General features: G+C 40.4%; 1 protein-coding gene across 1 annotated transcript in view; it reads left to right on the top strand.

Moving 5' to 3' along the window:
• The window catches only part of tm9sf4 (transmembrane 9 superfamily protein member 4), a 12,297-nt gene extending 3,177 nt beyond the window's left edge, over window positions 1–9,120 (top strand). The window contains exons 3-18 of the mRNA XM_019863148.1: window positions 279–378; window positions 457–613; window positions 829–970; window positions 1,394–1,517; window positions 1,587–1,708; window positions 3,578–3,689; window positions 4,293–4,363; window positions 4,454–4,586; window positions 4,822–4,903; window positions 4,997–5,072; window positions 5,362–5,445; window positions 5,587–5,762; window positions 5,874–5,937; window positions 6,095–6,214; window positions 6,575–6,664; window positions 7,787–9,120. Of these exons, the coding sequence (XP_019718707.1) occupies window positions 279–378; window positions 457–613; window positions 829–970; window positions 1,394–1,517; window positions 1,587–1,708; window positions 3,578–3,689; window positions 4,293–4,363; window positions 4,454–4,586; window positions 4,822–4,903; window positions 4,997–5,072; window positions 5,362–5,445; window positions 5,587–5,762; window positions 5,874–5,937; window positions 6,095–6,214; window positions 6,575–6,664; window positions 7,787–7,936 (1,803 nt within the window). The 3' untranslated portion in view covers window positions 7,937–9,120. The remainder of the gene's footprint in view (window positions 1–278; window positions 379–456; window positions 614–828; window positions 971–1,393; window positions 1,518–1,586; window positions 1,709–3,577; window positions 3,690–4,292; window positions 4,364–4,453; window positions 4,587–4,821; window positions 4,904–4,996; window positions 5,073–5,361; window positions 5,446–5,586; window positions 5,763–5,873; window positions 5,938–6,094; window positions 6,215–6,574; window positions 6,665–7,786) is intronic.
• The last annotated feature ends 8,964 nt before the right edge of the window (window positions 9,121–18,084 follow it).

The following is an 18,084-nucleotide window of genomic DNA, read 5'->3' as shown; positions in this document are numbered from 1 at the left end:
AAAAAAATCCATCTGATTCTTCGATGGAACGTTCAATAGGATAAATCGATACAAAAAAGGTTCAATAGTGACAGCCCTAATCCAATTACTCACCATTTAAAAGTCACTTTTAGATTAATCTGACATTGTGTGCTGGGTAACATACGACTATATACATTTTTTTTTTTTATTTAGCTAATTCATTGCAAGTCAGGGTGGTCAAAAGTGCTACGTTGAAAGTGAAGAAAGCACTGGTTATGTGTTTGCCCCGCTTTAATGTCTCCTCATTTGTTTGGCAGGCTGTGAAGATGACAAGCTCTCATACCCAGCTTCCTTATGAATACTACTCTCTGCCGTATTGTAAGCCTAACTCCGTTGTCTACAAAGGAGAGAACCTAGGTAAGAGCGGTGGCCTCCCTACACTTGAGTAAGCTTGCGTTTGTGTTGCAACTCTCCCAAATTATTTCTCTTTTGCAGGCGAGGTGTTGCGCGGGGACCGTATTGTAAACACGCCCTTCAATGTGCAAATGAACAAGGACAAGAAGTGTGAGATAGTGTGCAACAAGAAAAAACTCAGCAAAGAAGAGAGCAAGTTGTTTGCCGAGAGAATACAGGAGGAGTATTACGTTCATCTGTGAGCATTTCTTATCCATTCCCTGTGTTAACAGGATGACGACACGCCATTGCATTACAATAACTCCATGTTGATTTGAAACACATTTTCTGCAATACGCCCAACCGATTTGCAGCATCTGGACATGATGTTAGTAGTGTTTGACATAATCTGAGGACTTGAAGATGTTTTCCACTGCTCAAACCAAACCCCAACGCCATTCTCTACTCATTTAGAATTGCAGATAATCTGCCAGTAGCCACCAGGTTGGAGGTGTATCTCAATAGAGAAGCGGGAGCAGAAGAAGAGCTTAAGAAAGACATGAAAGATGTCCAGTTTGAACATGGCTACCGGTTGGGCTTTGTGGACAACAACAAGGTAGGTAATAGCTGCTTTTCGGATTGCCGAGCACTGTTGTTCAGTACGGTTTGGCTTATTTGAACTTGTTTCGTTTAGAATATTGTGGTTAGTTATTGAATTTCTCTGGGATTTTATTGATTAATGCATGCATTTCTTCCTGCTAAAATGGCAACAATTGTGCAGGTTGTTCCAGTTCTGTTTTATTTTGATATAGTACTGTACTGTGCACTTTGCACATGAAAACAGTCAATTCTGGGTAGTTGCCGTATGAAAGTAAACTTCTCAAGCAGCCTTCTAAAATTTGAGAGTTGAGAATCAAATGTCTTTGAATATTGTGGTTTAAGACAAGCCTCCCCACCCCCAAATATGATAATGGCAGTTATTTTGGTTTTGACATGAGCATCTTACAATCCTGTGTGCCTTTTCTCCCCTCCCTCACAGTATTATCTGCACAACCACCTTTCCTTCATCCTGTACTTCCACAAGGAGAAGCTCGAAGAAGGGGAGCAGCACAACTACAGAGTGGTGCGATTTGAGGTCGTACCGCAAAGTGTAAAAGTCGAAGGTAGTTGTCAGCACTTCTCGATGCACTGATATGTCTGAATCCACATGAGAACCTGGCCTGTATTCGCAGATCTGATGGCTGTGCAAAAAGAGAAGACTTGCACTTTGCCAGACGCCAGCAGCTCTGCTGCGCTGGAGATTGACCCCACCAAGGAGAATGAGGTCCTCTTCACGTATTCTGTGCACTGGGAGGTCAGTGACTGTTGTGAGTTTTCTTGAAAACGGAACACATTTGTTGAAAGTTTTCAGATCTGATCTACCACTGCAACTGACCCAGTACTTTTTTTTTCACACAATTAGACCTCAGCCTGAAGAATTGATGCTTTTTGGGGGGGGATCTTGTTTTTTTTTGGTGGGGGGCTCTTGACTATGACTAAGAATGATTAAAAAAATGACATCAAAGTATAATTTCTTAACTAAAAAGTGTTCAATACAAAATATTTTTTAAAAAAATGTATTTTGTGTGTTTTTATCCCCCAAAAGGTAGTATCATATCATATGGCAGGTTTTATAATATTTTTCAGTCAATTTCAGAAAATGGCATTGGTTTAAGAGTGTAGTTTGACCAGTTGCACCGTGCAAGATTGTGCTCGCTGACTCTCCTTTGCAAGCTATCTCTCAATTTAATTAAATGCCATTGACACTCTCCAAACTCTATACTACAAACTATAATATCTTTGTCCCAACCGAACTGACCACAACGCTAAAAAAACACACCATTTGAATGGTGCTGAGAGGTTTCAATTGCTGTCAAATCTCTGGGCGACAGCGGAAGCACTTCCTGAAGCAGTCATGTCCTACAAACGCCAGCGAGACTTCAGGTGTCATCTCTTTTGGCCCCTCCTTTCAAACCAAGCAAGGTCCAATACACACTTTTCAGCAGTGTCCCCTTAATTACTCAAAACATGCATCAGAGCCTCGGTGCTTCTCGCAACATCACTAATACCATGAAAGATATTGAAACTACAGTCATTTAGAAAATCAGTAACGGTTGCAACGATAAGAACTTAAACCGAGAATATGCTAATGTGCTGACTAAAGTCCTGAATAACCGTGAAGGAAACTCCTCGTTACTTTTACCCATGTGTCATTCAAGTGCGCTCATGTGTGTATATGCTTTGTGTCTCTGCTACTGTCGAACCACAATAACATTTCCAGAAATTTACAGTTGACTAACGACCATCAAAGAGATGGTTGATTTTTTTTTTTTTTTTTCAAAAGCCGATCCATCATTGTTTGTGCACACACATGGCCTGACAAGGTTCTAAATTTGTTTGCAGAGTACAAACACCATGATGAATCACAGATTTGTGTCTGTGTGATTTGAGCACAATTTGTGTATACGCATAGTTAGTGAATGAGGCCCATTGAAAGGGCGGTACAATAGTAATCAATTAAGTAGTCAAGTCCTGTCTAAAGTCTAGCAGTGCTCAGCACTCGGATGAAATTTCTCCCAATATTTAGCAGAAAAAGCGTTTACTGTTTCCCCGTGACAACATCCTTGATGGATTGCACACAGCTGTTTTCGGCTTCATAATACCGAAAAGAAGCAATTTTAACGGGACAAGTGTTGAATTGACGACCAGCTCATGGAGGCTGCCATGATTTGGGTGCTTTGCGCAATTCAATTGTCTGGAGAACTTTTCAAGTCAAGTACAACTTTATTGTCAAATGTGCCGTATGTTGCACAAACAGCACAGATTGGAGTACCCTGCTAGTTTACACTTGAATAGCACAGGATATGGGTGGCCCACTGATGAGTGGAATGAAACTAAACGATCCACGTTATAGTTGATGGTCTAAATATATTTGCTGTGGTGAGACATCATTTGGTTTTTAGAGCTGTATGTCGATGTACAAACCAATAAACGACACTCGACCCCCAAACTGCTTACGAGTAATGGCACTCCAGTTCGGACTTTTTGAGAGCAAGTTAATAGATAATTACTGTTGAGCCACATAATAAATACAAAAAAAATAAATCTTAACTTTCCCAGGTTACATTAAGATAAATAAATATGTAGATAATAAGGACATCCGTGTGTCTTGTAACCTGTGCAGGAGAGTGAGGTGAAATGGGCTTCTCGATGGGACACGTACCTGACCATGAGCGACGTGCAGATTCACTGGTTCTCGATTGTCAACTCTGTGGTGGTTGTCTTCTTTCTCTCTGGTATGGTTGTCATCAAATATATGCTTTGCATCAGCAGCTCCATTGTAGAAATCATTGTGCATCTCAGGTCATAAATGCACATATACCGTATTTCCCGCACCATTAGCGGCTTTGGAATATAAGGCGCACTTTCAATGAATGGCCTATTTTAAAACAGTCTTCATACCTAGGGTGCACTGCATTATAAGGCGTATAGAATAGAAGCTGCAATAGTGGCTGCGGTTGCATTATGTGTCCACTAGATGGAGATATGCTAAAGGAATACAATACAATACAGCTTCATTAATTTAGAGCTTTCACAACCGCTGCAGCTGAAACGATGCGCTTCATAGAACGTTTAAAATACTACGTCCAAGAAATCTGAATATTGATCCGTATATAAGGCATATCGGATTATAAGGCGCACTGTAAGCTTTTGAGAAAATTGAATGCTTTTAGTGCGCCTTATAGTGCGGAAAATACGATACAATGGACAACATTTGTTTTTGTGGGTTAGTACAATACTTTTGCCTTATTCCTAGTGAAAATGATGAAAGTTCTTTTTCTTTCCTTCAGAAATCACCTCGCTCAAGTGCTTTAAATTTTATGTCTTTACCCTTTCAGGTATCTTGAGTATGATCATCATCAGAACCTTAAGGAAGGACATTGCGAATTACAACCGAGAGGATGATATCGTAAGTCTCTGGGGAACTGTGATTGTTCAGCTTGCTCGACCAGGATGCTGTAGCCATGTGACTGTTTTTCCCCTGCCTCGCACAAATCAGGAAGACACAATGGAGGAGTCAGGATGGAAGAATGTTCATGGTGATGTCTTCAGGCCACCTCAGTATCCCATGATTCTCAGCTCACTTCTGGGTTCAGGGATCCAACTCTTTTGCATGATCCTTATCGTCATCTGTAAGTGTTGACTTCATTATCGGTAATCCGACCCTTTAGGAAATGTCAGCATCAGTTCTGTTGTGATAGGTACATATGTTACGTAACTTTGTTTGGGATAGCTGGCAAACATTCCTCGTTTTTAAATGAAACCCTTCTTTGCATAAAAAATTATTGATAATGTTAAATAGTTTTGCCATTTACACAAGAAATATTCTTGAGTAACGTTTGATTGTTTCTCCACTGTGCCGTGTAGTTGTTGCCATGTTGGGCATGTTGTCTCCTTCGAGTAGAGGAGCTTTGATGACCACTGCGTGCTTCCTCTTCATGTTTATGGGGTGAGAACCGTTGATTCGTGAATCCTCAACATGATGATGCCGAGAAACAGGTTGTCGTTTTGAAGTGTTTTTTTTGTTTTTTCCCCCCTGTAGTGTATTCGGCGGCTACTTCGCCGGAAGACTATACCGCACACTGAAAGGCCACCGGTGGAGGAAAGGAGCCTTTTGTGTGAGTGTCTGAAGATGAGAGCCACTTAACCTTTTTGAACTTGGGTGCCAACTTTACCAGGACAAAGTGTCATGTGTCCAATTTCTATATTGAGATTTTATAGAGTTATATGAAAAAAGACCTCTGGTTGTGTTATCCAATGCTGATGGCCTTATATCTGTCCGGATGATGCCTGAAACAAAACAGGAAAAAAAGGAAATATACAGGGGCTTTTGGGACACTAATTGGGACTAATTTGTAAACTCTTAGTTTTTTGGACCTCTGAGAAGATTTGTGTTCTCTCCCGTAGACGGCAACTTTGTATCCAGCTGTGGTGTTTGGAATCTGCTTCATCCTCAATTGTTTCATCTGGGGAGAGCACTCCTCTGGGGCGGTGAGTAGGCCAAAGATCTGCATAATCCGATAATACTGAATTGTTAGCATCGCTTTTAAAAATGCCAGATATTATTGACAGTGGGTTTATATGACATGAAAACAAAACGACCAATCGCACCTTGATTGTGCTTTAATTCAGGTGCCCTTCACGACCATGCTGGCTCTGCTGTGTATGTGGTTTGGGATCTCCATGCCCCTGGTCTACCTGGGCTACTACTTTGGCTTCCGCAAGCAGCCGTATGACAACCCCGTGCGCACCAACCAGATCCCTCGGCAGGTCCCGGAGCAGCGCTGGTACATGAATAAGTTTGTGGGGTAGGTGTTGAACAACTCCCAAAAAATCTATTTGGCCTTTTAGATGGCTGATTAGAGGCCTATTTGTTTACCATGCACTTTTTTTTTGTTTGTGTCTTCCTCTTTCATTAGAATCCTGATGGCTGGGATCTTGCCATTTGGTGCCATGTTCATTGAGCTCTTCTTCATTTTCAGTGTGAGTGTGATGATTATGACACATTGAAAAGCAGTCTTCTGTTATGTACATTTTTGTGTGTTTATTCGCCTCTACCGACAGTAGGTATATTACCGGTTGCAAAGTGCCCTCTTGCAATAATATACATTCATGCCCATGTGTACTTTGATCTCTTTAGGCCATCTGGGAGAATCAGTTTTATTATCTCTTTGGCTTCCTGTTTCTGGTCTTCATCATATTGGTGGTCTCCTGCTCTCAGATCAGCATTGTCATGGTTTATTTCCAACTGTGTGCGGAGGTATGGATATTTGTTCTTTCTTTTTGTGTTAACATCTGTCCAATATTTTATACGAAACATTATTTCAAATATATTGTATAGCATATGTTTCATTTTTTCAAAACCTTTTATACAGATACTGTTATATTTAACCAGCAGCCACCGAGTGACCCCTCCTGTTTTTTTGTTTTTTGATTTTTTTTTTTTTTTTCCTTGTGTTGTTATAAAAATATTCAGCTTTTGGTGAAATTTCAGCATTCATTTTTTTCAGGATTAGTTTGTTTTCTTCATCGTCTTTGAATCGCCAAAGGGCGGATTTTGTTGTTGCCGTAACCTGCTTTAACCTGATGTGTTTTGTATTTCTCCCAACGTTACACAAAGGATTACCGGTGGTGGTGGAGAACGTTCCTGGTTTCAGGAGGGTCAGCGTTCTATGTCCTTGTGTACGCCGTCTTCTACTTTGTCAACAAGGTAGAAGTTCACACTGTTATCAAGGGGCTCAACTGCTCCGGTGTTTGAATATATCCGTTGGAACGCTGGTGTGTGCAATTTGGATGTTCTCCCTGTTCACAAATTTGTCCATATGTGAAAATGTGAATGCCTGTTTGTCTACATGTGCATTGCGTTTGATTGGCAAACAGTCCAAGGGTCGTACCCAAAGCTCACTTCTTTCACAGTATGCTGAGCAAGTGCCAGATGGTGGAATAGACTCATATTTTCTGGACTTTAAGATGTTTAGAATGTAAGAGTTGAACTCCCTTTATCCATGCGAGCATACAATCAATGGGCTTATCGTGTTCAGGGTCGTGGCGAGCTGAAGCCAAAAGGCAGACTTCACCCTGGATTGGTCGCCAGCCAATCACAGGGCACATAGACAAACAACAATTCACACTCGAGTTCACATGGTCTGAGTGAGAACTAAATGCGCACCACTCTGGAACTCCCATCATGTGTGAGGGAAATTGAGATTCTGGGTGTTTTTTTGTCTCCCCCAGCTCAGAATTCGTTTTTTGAGTGGAACCTGACCGATATGTCATTTTTGGGGGCTCAAATAAGCCGTCAGATATATCAAATTAGAAATCAAATTGGTATACACGTTTTATATACTGTACTGTAGATAAAATCAAGTTCTTACAGTATATTATCCAAAATGTTATTCAAGGCAAAGAAGAAAACTACCAGTCAATTAAAATCAGGAACTTGAGGTAGTCACACTGTTCACATAAGGACTGTAAGGTATAACAATACATAAGATCATGGTGGACATGGGAAGTACCTGGAACACTTGCATAAATGTGACCTTCCAGATGAGATTTAATAGTTGTAAATCACACAGATAATTGACACGAATATATGACATGCAGTTTGCTTCTTATATTACAGTTGACTGATGTTAATTTTGTGGTGATATGCTATAATCGTCGCAATTAACAGCCCACCCATTTTCCTCAATGAAATAAACCGCTCTGCTACCTACTGGAAAGAAATCGCGATGTCATCTGCCCGGATCTCCTTAAAACAAGAAGACAAACATGAGATTTAAAAAAAGAATGTGATGTGAACGCGTGTTCCCCCTTGGTTTTTCCTCCACAGCTCGACATTGTGGAGTTCATCCCGTCGCTGTTGTACTTTGGCTACACCACCCTGATGGTTCTGTCCTTCTGGCTGCTAACGGGCACAATCGGCTTCTACGCCGCCTACATGTTCATCAGGAAGATCTACGCAGCAGTTAAGATAGACTGAGTCAGTTGCTGCTATTGTGGGGGTTTTTGTTTTTGGTTACATTCACTTTTTTTTTATGCAAGTATTTTTATTGTCCAACAAGCACTGACTTGTGTGTTGGGGCAGGAAAGCAAAAGCAGTGCTTTTGTTGTTGTTTTTTGTTTTCTTTCCCCTCAGTAAAATGGCAACACCCACTGGCAGGATTGGGTAAATCGTGTCTCCTTTCTTGCCAGCTCAACTTTTTGATTTTTGTTTTGTATTTTTTGGGACGGAGACACAGGACATTTCCTCTGATGGGGACTGCTTGTGTCTTGAGCTGGTTCACCTTGCACACAACACAGTGGGCCAAACAATAGTTTTCTGCACATTGTCTTTTTTTTTTTTCTTCCCTTCTTGTGTTTTGAACCTAATTTATCCATGTTTTGAGTTCTGCTATCGCTTTTCATCTTAGAATGATGTTGTTTTTCATCCAAATATTCCCAATCTCTTCATTTCCACCTCTGTTTCGTTTGAGAGACTTTGCCAAAAGAGAGGTGGGACTGTGGTTGTGGTGCGTTTTTTGTCTTATGTTGTTGAACTGATCTACATTGTGACTACAGAATGCATACGGTATATTAAATGCTCTTCTTATTTTTTAAATCATGTTTCCATATGTTCTCTGTGTAGCCACTTCAATCACAACTGTATCACTTTTCCCCTCTAAAGCGTCCCAATGTACCAAATACGGTGGCGTGTTGCCTCGTGATTGAAACATGTTGTGAAAGCAGTTGGCCTGAGATTTATTCAAGACACCTACTAGAATGTGTTCAAGTTACAATAATACCTTTGAAACATCCCAGCTGTTAGTTGAAAAATTGTTTTTATGATCATTCAATGATAGGTACAATATTTTTATTCCAGGAGCCTTTTTTTTTTCTTCCCTGTGGTTTTGGGTTTAAATAAAGCTACACGTTTTCCGACAGCTGGCGGCTGTTAAACACCTTTTATTTGAGATCATTATCTTTCCATGTTTTGTCGATAGGGTCTGTACGTACTGTACTGATATGGGGCTTTGTTACTGGAGAGTCACGGTCAAAAACCACAATCCAGTTTCTCAAGAAATTTGCACTTTATGTACTGTTTTTTTCTTGATAAACTATACGTCATCTGTAATTTAGCAGTCAACCTGTCAAGATTTGGGCAAATCTTGCGAGGTTACACCTGCAGCAGTAATCACTGACCTTAGTGAACCTGCGAACTACTCCTAATGTATTGATTATTGCAAAGGGCTACTGGAATAAGAAGTTTGACCAAATAATTAAATGAAGAAATCACAAGTTTGATTCTCAAAGAGCGAAGTATTTTTTTAGGTGGTACTTGGAGTAAAAAGTTGGACGACTTCAATGAATCAATGTGAACAAGGACATGCTTTCAAACAGCAGGAGGCGCGTTGACATGGTGCAATTCTTGTCATTTATCACCAGGTGGCAGTCGAGTTCTTTAATTTTTTCGGGAAAGCCGGCAGACAGATGGTCGTCCTCTCGTGGAATTAAACCGCAATGTCCCATTTCTGTCATCACAAAATTGATGTAGCTATTGTGTTACCCTGACATATTTTAGTTAACAACCTATTTAACGGCAAATAAGCGCAGAACAGGAGCGTGGCCAGAAGGCTCAGCTCTCTGTGTGCCAATTTCTAAGTATTGCAAGATGGATGGGATTTCATTGGCTCATAAATGAAATTCAGATGATGGCAGGAAAAGGTGTCACGCTTATTAACTTTTATCTCTGATGTGACGTGTTTATTTTCACGTGTTTACAACTAGAGACGTCAACGTGGATTGAACGAAAGACAAATGTGTAAATCCTCTCTCTGCCCATTGGTTCCCACAATTGAGAGCACACATGATCTTGTCTGTTTAGTACAGTGCTAAATTTGTTTTTGCATTTGTAAAAATGTTACCTAAATATTACTTGTGCAGTCGATGAAGGCTGTAAGATGGCAAAGACAGGCTGACTCTGGAATAATTCAATTTTCTCTCCATCGATCGATCTATCGATACATGCACCCACCCATCCATCCATCAAACTTTAGCCCTTCACTTAAAACGTGCTGGAATGCATTTCAAAAAAAATCTGGTGTGATACTTAATGCTTGTCAAACTGTGCAATTCTACGAAAACAAAATACAGATTACCGTATTTTCCGCACTCATATGGCGCACCTAAAAGCGTTCAATTTTCCCAAAAGCCTCTTACAGTCTCTTTATATTCCCCAATGAGTTGTTTCCGTGTTAGTGTTCCTATCCCATCTAGTGGTGATTATTAGCAGGAACCAATTGTGATCTAAAAGAGTTCTGCCCGACAGAAAATTGACATGTGCATTCGCCAAAACACACTCAGACAGCTACTTTGTGAGCTCTGCGCAGCCAGAATGAAACGTCGATAATACCTAAAGCACAGTTAACTGCTGACTAAATGAAGGAAGAAGGAGACAAGCAAGACTTCTAAGGATATTTAGCCCCTCATGGATGCCCCTCTATATAAATTAAATTGTATTGTATTCCCTTTAGCATAACTCCAACTAGTGGATCCATAGCGCAACCGCAGCCACTAGTTTAGCTTCTGTTCTATGCGCCTTATAATGCAGTGCACCCGATATATGAAAAAAAGTTTTAAAATAGGCCATTCATTGAAGGTCTGCTTTGTAATCCGAAGTGCCTTATATAGTGCAGAAAATACAGTTGATTTTTTTTTTTCACTGTCGCATACACAATTTGTGCAGTGCTCACACAAAGTGACACAAGCTATTTGTTCAGACATGAGAGTTTGACGTTTAAACAAAGTCATTAGATGGAGGCAGCATAATGACCCTTTGGTGATGAATGGAAAGGCCCAGTGATCAATAAAAGCTCGTGATGCAAACTCCTGCTTGTCCAAAGAGGGACCCCAAAAAACAGATGGACTGAGCCTTCTGCGATGTGCGCTGACATGCTCGGCAATAAATACGCACCCGAGTCATTGTGTACTTAAACTATATCCTTGAAAAAGCCTTTTTGCCATCATTGTAAGTTGCCGCTTTGAAGCCTATTCAAATGCCTTCGCACAATCACAGCTGAGACTGGATGACCTTTTTGTCCTTGATACCAGCTGTATGTTGGTGTGCGTGCCTGCTCCTTCTCGTCTTGGTAAACATTTTACAGTGTTCGTTATAATAAGAAAAAACTGCTTCAAAGTCCCAATGAAGGCAAATGCAACTGACTTTCCTTATATGCATGCTTAAATAACGACAACAGCAGATTGGGATAAACAGTTGTGTAAATAATATTGATGGGCTGAGATGTCATCATTTAGTTTTATTGCACCCTGGTGGAAGGCTGCAGTGTCTTTGTGACAAGGACGAGTTGTGTTGATTTACTGAAGTAAAGTCTTATGGCAACACAGTCGACACAAATGAAACTATTTTGTTTCTTAAGTGTGTGCGTGTGTGCGTGTGTGCGTGTGTGTGTGTGTGTGTGTGTGTGTGTGTGTGTGTGTGTGTATATTTTTTTAAACTACAATGCTTTGTCCAAAACACAGTGGCATATCATTACATCAGTAACGTATCACGGCCCAAGTCTGTACGACAAGTTTCAAACTCAAGGCCTGGGGCCAGATTCGGCCCACCACATAATTTTATGTGGCCGGCGAAGGCAAAGTCATGCTGTAAATGTCAATTTTTTTTTTTTTTTTACGTCAAGCACCTCAAGCTGGAGATCTGTATGCAGTACACTGTTTTCTTCTGGTGCGCATTGATTTTTTTTTTTTTCAAACAGATACATCCGGCGGATTGCTAAAGTCTCATTTTACTGTTTACTGGCATGATGCCAGAGCGAATATTTGTCAAGGAAAAGACGGATATTGTGGCTTTTGCGAATTTGCGGACTTGTCTCACTCTGGCCAAATACCCAATACACACATCACTTTGTTCTGAACACTTGGTTGAAGGCAGGCGTTGATGCTTAGCAATGTTCGAGAGAGAATACATGTTACATATTGTACATACAGTACGTATCTCCATTTTCATTGTTTACGTTTTAGTTCGGTACTCTTAAGTGACACAGATTTATAAACCATCCATCTTTGGTTGACATCAGAAATGTTGGATTCTTTCCAGATCGGAACGACAGCTGGCTCTCACCATGCTACTAGCTATCTAGCCATGGCTAATGATAGGCAAAATCACTTCTGTTTTAGCTAAACTGCTCACAGTACCGGGCCCCTAAGTGAAACGGTCTTGGATTTTGACAGTGGAACTTAAAGCTAAACTGATTAGAGTAATGCAGAAAAAGCCAACAAATAAAAACAAACATGAGTCACTCTCCTGATTTTTACTTTTTTATTTCAAGCAATGCTCAGCCTCCCGATCTGGAGATCCAACCATTGTAGAGAAACAAATACTGATCATGTGATCAAAAACTACACTCAGAGGAAGCCATGACTTATTATTTTATTGCATGAGAGGCAACAGGTGGATGCAAAGGTTGTTTGTACCATCTGCCATGAACTCACTGCAAAAATATAATAGAAAAGCATTTCATTTTTCTAGTACCTAACAGAATTAAAAAACAAAAAATGAGGTTGTGAGTGTGAGAACCAGTCGGTTACAATAGAAATCTGCCCATTATTTAACATACGGAGGGTTCCACCTAATGGTTATTGAGAACTAAACCTAATTGAGTGTGCGGAGCAGATCATTTATCATCAGACAATTACCACAATGGATTGGTCTCATTTCCCCGTCATGACTTTTGCCTGAAGCAGTTCTTCTCAGGAGTTGTCACACATCAATTGTATTGATACAAACACAGACATGACTGATTTGCTTGAAATGGTGTTTTTCTGCTCGGAAAGGTTTAAATTTTTTCCATTGTAATATTCATGGTGCATATCAACAGGTTGGCCATGGTGGTGCCCGATTATTGTACTGTATATTGCACCCTTATGGTCACGCTCATATTCTAATCTTGTCCAATTTCGACCAATAAGAAGCATTTCAATTAAATGAAAGAAAATAAAGAAAATTGTATTTATCGCCCCTACCACAAAAGTGTCCATTGGGAGTCATGATTCATCGAGCCACTGTGATGCGTCAGACGAGATTACAATGACAATGAGGGTTTTTAGTCGGTAGCATACACAATGCTCACCAAATGACAAGTGGGTGGACCAGATATCCCAATTAATCCCGATGGGATATTGATGTCTGTGCTACATTTTCATAACAAGCCATTAAAAACACAGATTTCAATTCAAAGAGCAGCCGAGATAACATCCTTTGGGGTGAGAAAAGTCATTTGGCTTTGACCTTGGAGCACAAACTTTTCACTTTATGGGCATCGAACATGATTTTCTCAAATGTTTTTTCAAATTTTTTTTTTCTCTGAAGAAATAATTGAAACTCAGCAGAACCGCAAATGTCTGAAAATGACTTCAGGCTTGCTCAGGGCTCGCTCACGTAATGACCAATCACGGCTCAGCTTGTGAACGGCGCATAACCAAACCCAGAAAACAGCTGAGCCGTGCGCAACTGTGATGTCATTTTCAGTCAACCGCAAAAACAGATGGATTTTGCTGCTTAATTCATGATCCATAAACGCAATCTAAATTAATACATTCTTGACTTGACTTCCTCTTTAGGCTTACTCGTGAAAACTAAAATTTATAACAAAATAAAATAAAAATGAAATAGCTCATGGAAAAAAAAGAAAACTACCGGTAACTGAAACTTCATGTTATTGATAACACTATAATCCTCGCAAAAATGTCCTTCGTTTTTGTTTTTGTCGATTAGCGTCATACATGAGCTGTCGGGGTTCATTTTAAATGCTTTTATTTCACTTTTGATATCCATCCTTTTAGAAGAAGGAAGTCAAACAGTCGCTTGACAGTGCAAGTTTACTTAATTATGCAATACTTACTGACCTTTTTCTTTACTCTTACACTTGACAAAAAATAATACTAAAACTAATAAAAAACAAACTAAAATGATTGAAAAGAAAAACTAAAAAAAAAAAAAAAAAGTCCGGATCCTGTTCTTTTGTGTCTCCAGCAGGTGGCAGTGGGGAGGGCCTTCCCTCCAGCATGCACACCTGCTGCTTATTTGGTTATCAAGTTAGCCAAGTATTTAAGGACTGCCAAAATCCAAAATGTCTCTGTCGGATTATTGACCTTGTTTGCTGCTCATGCTCAAGTGTTGTTTTCTCGACCTCTCGATCTTGCCATTGTCGTTTTTGCTCTCTAGTCTCTCGCTTGTATTCATATTATTTTGTCTTTTGTTCTCACTCTTGTTTTTGTTTCATGTAATTGGAGTCTAGTCATTTTGTTTATATTCTCGGCTGAACTATTTCCTTGTCTTTGCAAGCGCTTTTTGTGAATGGATGTTTTGTTTTTGTTTTTTTGTTTTTTTTTTGACCAGCGGTTTCCCTTTATACTAACTTGGTCGGTGCACTTTTGTTATTAAATGAATATTTTTGTTTGAGTCTACGTTTGCGGGATCCGATCGCCACTCAATTTGTTCCCGAACTGTGTCAAAATTTATTGAAACTAACTGGGGGAAAAAAAATGTGTTTCAGAGGATCCACTGTAGACTCAATCAAGATAAATCAGCTTTAAAACGATGTTTAACGACTGCAAAGCTTTTGCTTTTGTAATTTTTAGCAAAGTAAATTGTCATGTACTGCTAAAAGAATGAATGCATGCAACAGTGCTTGACAGCGTTGAGCTCTTTTCACCATTTATTTTCAAGTTCTGATGAATTGTTTGACCACAGAGCCTTTGGAGTATATCAATACTTGATTCCGGGCCATAGCGGTAAGCCATGAGTTAAACTGATGCCTGCACTTCCCTTCATGGCTAAGTTTGAGCGAAAGGAAAAACATAACTTTTTTTGTAATTCAATTTCGAGTTAAATGTCATCTTCTACAGTGCTATTCATGTAGCTCTATTGAGTGAGATCAGCCTTGACACAGCGCACGCAACGAAAAGCAAAGTGGGTATTTGACATTGAAATAGGCTGTACACCTCGCTGGAAAAAAAAAAAAAAAAGCTCTTTGACTTGCTTCGGCAGACTGCTTTGATAATAGACAAGGACGTTTCTCTTTCAGCAGGGAAATGAAATGGTTTTTTTGCCGGATCTAATCTAAAGCTGTTGGCAGTAAGTCGGTAAGTTAAACTCTTTCCTTCTCTTCACCTGCAAAGCACTGAATCAGGTCTGGGGGAAACCCATCGATGCGCACACTGAATCAAAGGGAACATTTGATCTCATGATCTTTCTTTTTCTCTATTATGAACGATTGTGGCTATATGTTTTTGGAATGTTTACAAGAGCTCCTCTCGGGATTTAGATGGTTTTGGAAATGCCTGGCGGGCTACATCAAAACGCTTTAAATTCCTAACTGAACTCAATGTAAGCGCTCCCTTTATACTGACATTTTGCATACAGGAGGATGCAAAGTTTTTATTTTACAGTCCCCACATTGTGTGACGTTGTTGGTCAAAGAGAGAGCGAAACATAAAAGCCGTCGCTTTTATGTTTCGCTCTCTCTTTGACAAATTTGAGGGCAGCGGGGATGCAGAAATTGTAATCTCATCCTCATGCACGACGTCACTTGCGTTTGCTCCAAGTTGACAGTTTTGGTACCTCCGTGTATTCCGGCTGACGCCAGTGATATATGCAAGTAAAATGTAGTCAAAATCTGTCCTTGTAAGATTTATTTCCTGAGTGAAAAAAAAATGTTTTATATCAGTAAATATCACTCCTTTTTTTTCCAGGCTCAGAAGAATTGAAGCCTTATGTTCCTCAGTATTGCTCAATTCCTTCTTGACAAAAAAAAAAAAAAAAAACAAACAATCAAGCATATTTGACCCCCCCACCCCCTACAGAAAAATAATAAATTCAGTTAAAATGGTTGCACTGCCATTGTACAACAGTAGCCAGGAGAATCTTCTCTTGTGTGCCGGCAAGAGAGCAAGGGAAAAGCAGTGCCTGATTTCCTCCACACGTGCGGTTTTATAATTGAAGCCAAAAGAGTTCAAACCTCGTTTCATCAGGTCTAAGAATCTTGTCTGCATGTCTGTACTGTAGTTACTTTAATTCTAACTCTGAGTGGGAGTTCATTGTTCCTCCACTAAAGAACTTTGAGTTTAAAAAAATCATTTTTAAAAATGGGGTATCAACATTTTCATTGCAGGATGTAGGCACTTGCTATTATTTTTCTTTCAAGATACTTTGCATGCACCCAACATAATTTCTGACTCTATATGAAACTTAATATTTTTGTCGTGGTTTTGTCGGGAGGGCACTCAGTTGTTGGTGTAGCTATTCGATACATATGTGGGGTGCCAGGTCGGTTTTCTGGACTACACAAAACACTATGAGCAGTAGGCACACGCATGCTGTTTTTTTTTTTTCCTCTTCAGGTGTGTGGTGGGCGGCCCGGTGTTCCGGTGGTTAGCGTGTCGACCTGTGCAGAGGTCGTGGGTTCGATCCTGGCTCCGGTCTTCCTGTGTGAAATTTGCATGTTCTTCCCATGCCTGCGTGGGTTTTCTCCGGGTACTCCGGTTTCCTCCCACATTCCAAAAACATGCATGGCAGGCTGATTGAACACTCAAAATTGTCCCTGGGTGTGAGTGTGAGCGTGGATGGTTGTTCGTCCCGATGTGCTTGCAACCGGTTCAAGGTGTCCCCCGCCGACTGTCCAAAGACAGCTGGGAAAGGCTCCAGAGCACCCCACGACCCTTGTGAGGATAAAGCAGATTGGCAAAAGGATGTGTATGGTTGCTCACGTTCCAAAAAGGAGTTAAGCTGTTTAAATTTTCCTCAACCTTCTCCCACAATGCAAAAACATGGACTATTCTTTTACTATGAAGTTTATCCGTGGGTGTGATTGTGAACGTCTGTTTTTTTTTTCTGTACGTGCCACACGAGTGACTGGCGACCACTTCAGGCTGTATATTAGTATGCGGCCTCTCACCCAATGTCAGCGGGGATCGGTGCTCTTTTTTTATTCATTCCTAATGAGGCCGAGCACAACAGGAAATCTATGGATGGATTTCAAATAAATGTATGTTTCCAAGTTTAGTTTTCCCCTTGGGAAAACTTTTTGACACGGATTTCCGATAAGGTTTGCTGATGGTGAGGTTGTCAGTTGTTGTCTTCGGCACATTGTTAAAAATAGGCCACACACACACACACACACACACACACACACACACACACACACACACGTGTACACACACAGATGCTCACATGCCCCCCTGACCCTTCTCACCATGGGAACAACAGCAGGTGCTTTCAAGGCGGGCAGATTGGGATGGATGGATTTTGAAAGGATGAGAGATGGATGGAAAGAGGAAAGAAAAAGTTGAGCTCGCTTTGTAACTTTAAATTAAACGAGAAAGGAAGGAAAGAGACAGACTGACGCCGTCGTGTTTGAAGGCGAAAAAATGGAATGGCCTTGACAAACGGGAGGGAACACATATCCTTTGACGACGTACTGTTTTCAAGTCGATGTGAGTTTTCAATCTGTGTGACTCTGGTTCACCGTATTATGCAAAGCCTACACAACTCCAACTAATGTCTATGTCTTTAATGCGTGAGTCTTAATACCATTCAGGTACTGGAGGTGTCCTTTTGTTGCCTTGACCAAGTGAAGCATCGAGGAATCGTTTTGTTTGATTGGCGTTGGCTTGTTCAGGCGGATTAAACAAAAATGCATTTTTTTTTTTTTTTTTGGAGGAAATTTAGTGAATTGGTGAGGAAGAGTCCATCACCCTTCCATGCGCTGTGGATAGAGGTATTTAATTTGTCTTTTTTGTCTTTTGAGTCACGTCTGAGCCGCCAGCACTTCCATTACCTCGTCCCCCAGAGTGTAAATATGGTCGACCCTTTTCTGTTTTGTCTATCGCCTTCTTTCTGTCATTCTCCGTAAACTAGAAGGTTGTCTGATTACCCAGATATCTCGGCACACGTTTTTACGCCATTGATTATTTTGAATAATTTTAGGCGACATTCATTACCACAATATAAAAGAAAAAAGTCCGGTAATCAACAACGAATGGATTGTCAAATGAATCAATTGCTTCGAGTCTTTTAACTTTCAATGACAATTAATTGTCCACTGCTTGAAATTGCAGCCTCTCAAAAGTGAA

Source organism: Hippocampus comes, unplaced genomic scaffold (assembly GCF_001891065.2).
Source record: "Hippocampus comes isolate QL1 unplaced genomic scaffold, H_comes_QL1_v1.1 scaffold1, whole genome shotgun sequence".
Taxonomy (NCBI): domain Eukaryota; kingdom Metazoa; phylum Chordata; class Actinopteri; order Syngnathiformes; family Syngnathidae; genus Hippocampus; species Hippocampus comes.
Note: the sequence above shows the minus strand (reverse complement) of the source record. Positions and strands in the feature narration are given on the sequence as shown.